The sequence below is a fragment of the Scyliorhinus torazame genome, chromosome 7 (assembly GCF_047496885.1).
Source record: "Scyliorhinus torazame isolate Kashiwa2021f chromosome 7, sScyTor2.1, whole genome shotgun sequence".
Taxonomy (NCBI): Eukaryota; Metazoa; Chordata; class Chondrichthyes; order Carcharhiniformes; family Scyliorhinidae; genus Scyliorhinus; species Scyliorhinus torazame.
In genome coordinates, this window is record NC_092713.1 from 116247819 (window position 1) to 116254511 (window position 6693).

At 46.9% G+C, this 6693-nt stretch overlaps 1 protein-coding gene across 1 annotated transcript; it reads right to left on the minus strand.

Moving 5' to 3' along the window:
• Positions 1-5004: 5004 nt before the first annotated feature.
• On the minus strand, positions 5005-6187 carry LOC140427313 (uncharacterized). The gene has a single exon (XM_072512876.1). It carries the CDS (start codon positions 6117-6119, stop codon positions 5304-5306), a length of 816 nt encoding a protein of 271 aa, XP_072368977.1. The 5' UTR covers positions 6120-6187; the 3' UTR covers positions 5005-5303.
• Between the last annotated feature and the right edge of the window lie 506 nt (positions 6188-6693).

Consider the following 6693-nt stretch of genomic DNA (forward strand, 5'->3'; position numbering starts at 1 on the left):
GTGGCGATGGATGCCGAGAAAGCATTTGATAGAGTGGAGTGGGATTATCTGTGGGAGGTGTTGAGGAGATTTGGGTTCGGAGAGGGGTATGTTAGATGGGTGCAGCTGTTGTATAGGGCCCCAGTGGCGAGTGTGGTCACGAATGGACGGGGATCGGCATATTTTCGGCTCCATAGAGGGACAAGGCAGGGATGTCCTCTGTCCCCATTATTGTTTGCACTGGCGATTGAGCCCCTGGCGATAGCGCTGAGAGGTTCCAAGGGATGGAGGGGAATACTTAGGGGAGGAGAAGAACACCGGGTATCTTTATATGCGGATGATCTGCTACTATATGTGGCGGATCCAGCGGAGGGGATGCCAGAAATAATGCGGATACTTGGGGAGTTTGGGGATTTTTCAGGGTATAAATTGAACATGGGGAAGAGTGAGCTGTTTGTGGTGCATCCAGGGGAGCAGAGTAGGGAAATAGAAGACCTACCGTTGAGGAAGGTAACAAGAGACTTTCGTTACCTGGGGATCCAGATAGCTAAGAATTGGGGCACATTGCACAGGCTAAATTTGACGCGGTTGGTGGAACAGATGGAGGAAGATTTCAAGAGATGGGATATGGTAGCATTGTCAATGGCAGGGAGGGTGCAGGCGGTTAAGATGGTGGTCCTCCCGAGATTCCTCTTTGTGTTTCAGTGTCTCCCGGTGGTGATCACGAAGGCTTTTTTCAAAAGGATAGAAAAGAGTATCATGGGTTTTGTTTGGGCCGGGAAGACTCCGAGAGTGAGGAAGGGATTCTTACAGCGTAGTAGGGATAGGGGGGGGCTGGCACTACCGAGCCTAAGTGAGTATTATTGGGCCGCTAATATTTCAATGGTGAGTAAGTGGATGGGAGAGGAGGAAGGAGCGGCGTGGAAGAGATTAGAGAGGGCGTCCTGTAGGGGGACCAGCCTGCAGGCTATGGTGACAGCCCCATTGCCGTTCTCACCAAGGAACTATACCACGAGTCCGGTGGTGGTAGCTACACTGAAGATTTGGGGACAGTGGAGACGACATAGGGGAAAGACCGGAGCACTGGGGGGGTCCCCGATAAGAAACAACCATAGGTTTGCCCCGGGGGGAATGGATGGGGGATATGGAATGTGGCAAAGAGCAGGTATAACGCAATTGAAAGATCTATTTGTGGATGGGAAGTTTGCGAGTCTGGGAGCGCTGACCGAGAAATATGGGTTGCCCCAAGGGAATGCATTCAGGTACATGCAATTGAGGGCTTTTGCGAGGCAACAGGTGAGGGAATTCCCGCAGCTCCCGACACAAGAGGTGCAGGACAGAGTCATCTCAAAGAAATGGGTGGGGGACGGTAAGGTGTCGGATATATATAGGGAAATGAGAGACGAAGGGGAGACTATGATGGACGAACTAAAAGGGAAATGGGAAGAAGAGCTAGGGGAGGAGATTGAGGAGGGGATGTGGGCAGATGCCCTAAACAGGGTCAACTCGTCGTCCTCGTGCGCCAGGCTAAGCCTGATTCAGTTCAAGGTATTACACAGGGCACATATGACTGGAACATGGCTCAGTAAATTTTTTGGGGTGGAGGATAGGTGTGCGAGGTGCTCGAGAAGCCCAGCGAATCATACCCATATGTTTTGGTCATGCCCGGCACTACAGGGGTTTTGGATGGGGGTGACAAAGGTGCTTTCGAAAGTAGTAGGAGTCCGGGTCGAACCAAGCTGGGGGTTGGCTATATTTGGGGTTGCACAAGAGCCGGGAGTGCAGGAGGCGAAAGAGGCCGATGTTTTGGCCTTTGCGTCCCTAGTAGCCCGGCGCAGAATATTGCTAATGTGGAAAGAAGCCAAGCCCCCGGGGGTGGAGACCTGGATAAATGATATGGCGGGGTTCATAAAGTTGGAGCGGATTAAGTTCGTCCTAAGGGGGTCGGCTCAAGGGTTTACTAGGCGGTGGCAACCGTTCGTCGAATATCTTGTGGAAAGATAGATAGGGGAGAACAAAGAAGGCAGCAGCAGCGGCCCAGGACTTGGGGGGGGGGGGGGGGGGGGGGTGGCCTGAGACAAGGCAGTTGCCAATTAGGGCTAGCTTTTATTTATTTATTTATTGTTATTTAATATTTATTTATTTGTTGTTGTTTTTGTTTAAATTTAAAAAGGTCATTATTATCTGTATTGTTACAATGTTGTGTAAAAGATGCACAATGTACTGTGTTGGTTGACCAAAAATTTTCAATAAAATATTATTTTAAAAAAAAAAAAAAAATGTGTTTTGATTTGAATCTTACTAATTGGGGTGTCGAGTTATTGATTTGAACTTGAACCTCGTGGCGGTATCATAAAGATACCTGGCAACTCTAGAACAAAGGTTATAGAAACAGCAAATTCAGTAAAGACCCAACGGGCAACAAATAAAGAGCCAACCAAAGTTAGCAACAAGGTACGGATGGCTCCCTTCTCTAAAGGCCATTAGTGAACCAGATGGGTTTTTACGACAATGGTTTCATTAGACTTTTTAATTCCAGATTTTTATTGAATACAAATGTCACCATCTGCCATGGCGGGATTTGAACCGGGATCCCCATAGCATTCCTCTGGTTCACTAGTCCTGTGACAATACCACGACACCACCACCTCCCCTAATCAGAGAGAATCTGAGTCTCTGTGGTCCATGTAGTGGATTCCCTGCACTTCCTTAAGCTCTTTCACAAATGTTTTGCAAAAACCTAGCATGCTGTGGAGAGACAAATCATGAGTGGGAGGATAGAGAAACTACAGCTGTTCCGTTCTTATCCTCACAGCAGTCGCAAACAGCAGTCTGGGCCTCACCTGGTCACAACCAGCAAACCTTTCACTCTTCTGTTATGAGTTAAGCAATATACTATTGTCAAGACATGATGTTTAATGGTGAAAAGCGGCAAATGGACAAAGAATGTTGCTTGTACCAAATGGAATAAGTTAGTGCAGTGCAGAAAGGGCATTTGGGCCCATCAAGTCTGCACCAACCCTCTGAAAGAGCACCCTACCTAGGCCCACACACACCCTATCCCCAGAACCCCATCTAACTTTTGGACACTTAAGGGGCAATTTATCATGGCCAATCTACCTAACCTGCACCTACCTATTTGGACCGCGGGAGGAAACCAGAGCTCCTCGGGGAAACCACAAAGACACGGAGAATTTGCAAACTCCACACAGTCACCCAATGTCAGAATCAAACCTGGGTCCCTGGCACTATGGGGCAGCAGTGATAACCGCCGTGCCACCCATATTTTGATAATGTTATAGAAAAATCATTATTAAATTTAATGATTTTTTATTTTAATGGGTAGGTGTTATGAACGTTATAAAGCTGGTTATATTTAAACTGTCTCTTAGTTAAAAGTAAGGTAGAATGCCCTGGAATTGGGAATGGTAATCATGCTGATATCTGCCCAGAGTCAGGCCCACGTGATTTTGCTGCCATGGTGACAGAGGGCCAGGTTGAAACTCATAGAAATGTAAGTGCCAACTATAAGTAAATAATCTTTATTAGTGTCCAATTCGCCGAACAAGCACGTCTTTTGGGACCTGTGGGAGGAAATCAGAGGACAAAAGAAGGGCAGCTGGGCTTGTTGCACCCAAATGCACAGTCTCAGTCCATCAGAGACACCTGGTGGCAAAGATGGAGAACAACAGCTGCTGTGTCAAGCAGAGGGAGACTTGAAATGAAATGAAATGAAAATCGCTTATTGTCACAAGTAGGCTTCAATGAAGTTACTGTGAAAAGCCCCTAGTTGCCACATTCCGGCGCCTGTTCGGGGAGGCTGTTTCTGTGTTAACCACCAAGCAAAATGCTGGTGAGAACAGATTCCATGCTAAAAGATGGAACCTGTGGAAATTAAGACCCCGGATTTGCTGGAAGGTACGATGCTTTGCGAAGTCAGTTTGAGAAGCCAGGATATTGAGTGGACTTTTACAAGGACACTGGAAGACACTTACTGGTGGGGCAGGGAAGAGAGCCTGTTAAATATCAGGGAGGAATTCGGTACTTTCTCCGAAGGGTAGATATCTGCTGAGAGTATGGCATAAAGATATGTCATATCTTTTTAAAAGGTCATCCGTCTCTGTGTGGATCATAATACAGCAGATATAGATCCTTGCGGGGGGCATCACTTTCTGCCACTCCAAGAAACTTTCATCGAGCCCTGGCCTCTGTTTTGTAGCTATCTTTCAATTTTGATTTTAGTTAATCAGTTAGGAATTTGCTGCAGCCTCCATTTATAACATGGATAAAACCCACCTGTTTCTGGTGGAACAGGAGACTTTTAAAAATTCATTTACGGGATGCAGGTGGTGGCGAGTTGCCTTCTTGAACCGCTGCAGTCCTTGAGATGTAGGTACACCCACTGTGCTGTTAGGAAGGGAGTTCCAGGATTTTGCCCCAGCGACAGGGAAGGAGAGGAATATATTTCCAAATCAGGGGGTGATTTGATAAAATGGTAAGACCTAGCAGGTAAGCAGACTATACTCATTCATTGAGGCATATAAAACAAGAGGACACTGGGATAAAATCGAGTTAAAGACGTTTAACCCAACAAACAGGAGAAACATTCCAGAGACTTGAGCACAAAATCTCTCAAAAGTTGTCAATGTCAACGCAGTCCTGAGAGAGATTTGCACGGTCGGAGGCGTCATCTTTGGGAATTAAACCCTCCGTGGTGGATTGAAAAGACCTCATGGCATTATTGCTAGAGCAAGAAAGTTCTCCCAGTATCCCGCCAATGTTAGTCCCTCAATCGGCATCACTAAAACAGACGATCGGTCATTGTGGCGTTGCCGTGTGTGGGGCTGTTCTTTGATTGCGAGTACACCTCAGAAAGTACTAATGAAGCTGCAAAACGCGCAGAGGTGTCTTGAGACTGTGAAAGGCGCAATATAAATGCAAGTTGTTTTCTTTTTAAAAATGATTGCCATTTATTCGCAGTTGACACTGAGTGCCATACTTCAGATAAATTGATGACAACACGAGTTAGATTAATAGAAAACGATTTTAATCAGCCTGACTTTATAGGATATTGAGAATGTTGCCAAAGACTAAAACGTGCAGACACCGGAGGTTAGAAATGATTTCACACCACGATCTTATTCGCTCGCCTTTCGTTAAAATGAAAGCCAGATCTTTCTCTCAGAGCAATAAACCTTTAAATGTTTCATAACACACTGAAAATGTACATTTATTTGGGAAATACAAGTATCTGGTATCCAGGTCCTGTGTTAGTGTATCGACACTAACAAGGTGAGCCTCCTCTTCTCCAGGTGAATGGTCCCTCAGTTTGGGGAAATTCTGCAGATGCTTGGCGATGATTTTGCTGAATTGCTGCCGCGGTTTTCTTGAGGAATCACTGACACCCGATTCACAAACTTTTGCTTCATTTTCATCGTCTGCTGGTGCAGCTCGCGCTGTTTCACAATGCCCTCGGTGTTCCTCTTCTGGAATCTCCTGGAAATGGGGATGGAGGCGATGGTCTGAATGCACTTATCCAAAGTCAGGCAAGATTTCGGTTTATTAAACAGGGACTGCCGGAAGAAGCGGTTAATCCGCAGAGCCTGCTCCCTCTCAATCTGGCCTTCTTGCCACAGTTTTAACACCCGCTCATTTTCCTGAGTCAGACTCTTTACCCGACTCTGAGCTACTTGCAGACTGTCTTCCAAAAGCTTCCTCGCGCCTTCCGCCTGAGCCAAATCCGCCAGCAGTTGTTCTATTTGCTGATTTAACCTGGTATTTCCCTGCAGCAGCATCTTGCCTTGCTCCGCCCTCTCCTTCAGCTCCCTCACCACTTCCCTGGTCAGCTTGCTCCGGAGTCTGGTGCTGCCGTCTAACTGCAGCTCAGGTTGGAGCTTTTTGATGGTTTTGTTCAGACTTTTGTTTTCCGAGTTCAGGGTGTTGACCTTCTCTTTCAGTTCTCGGATCTGAGCTCTGGTCGCCGCCTCGATCGCGTGTAATTTATCCCGGCTGACCTCCCCTCTCCTGGTCGCCTCGTCTCGCTCCCTCTTGTATTTTTGTAAGAGCCTCTTGATCTCGGACTTGGTCAGCGAGTCTGTGTGTGGAACTGAGAGCCGGGGCTCCGCCTTTGAGCCGGACATTTCAAACCTGAGGCTGGGACAAACATGGGTAAATGGATTTGACGCAAGCAATGCACATCCCTCTTAACTTTGGTCCTATCTGAAAACCGCACGGTTGGTTACCCACTTCTTCCAGGTTCAGGAGAGCCTGGGGCTATTTGCCATGAAACGCTCAATATTGCTGTCCTCGGAGCCAGTCACCTAGAGCTGCCCATTCACATTTATTTGAAAAGAATATTGATTTGATTACTATTGTTTAAACTGTTTCCGCTGACAGGAAGGTCCCCAACCAGCGGACATAGAAAAGACGCTGGGGAGAAATTGGAGGAATTGTATTGAGGCAGAGTTACCATGACCCGGTGTGCGCTGCCAGCAATGATGGTGGAAGCTGTCACTTTCAAAATGCAATTGGATAGATACTTAGGAACATGGGACTTAGAGAGGAGAGTGAGGACTAAATAGAACCAGGGTATTTGGACCAAATGATTTATGTCATTACATGTTCCAAATTGGAGCTAGTGCAATATCCTGCCACTCTCTCCCTAACAGCACTGGGATTGCAGCGGTCCCAGAACCCCCCTCTCCACCTTCTTGA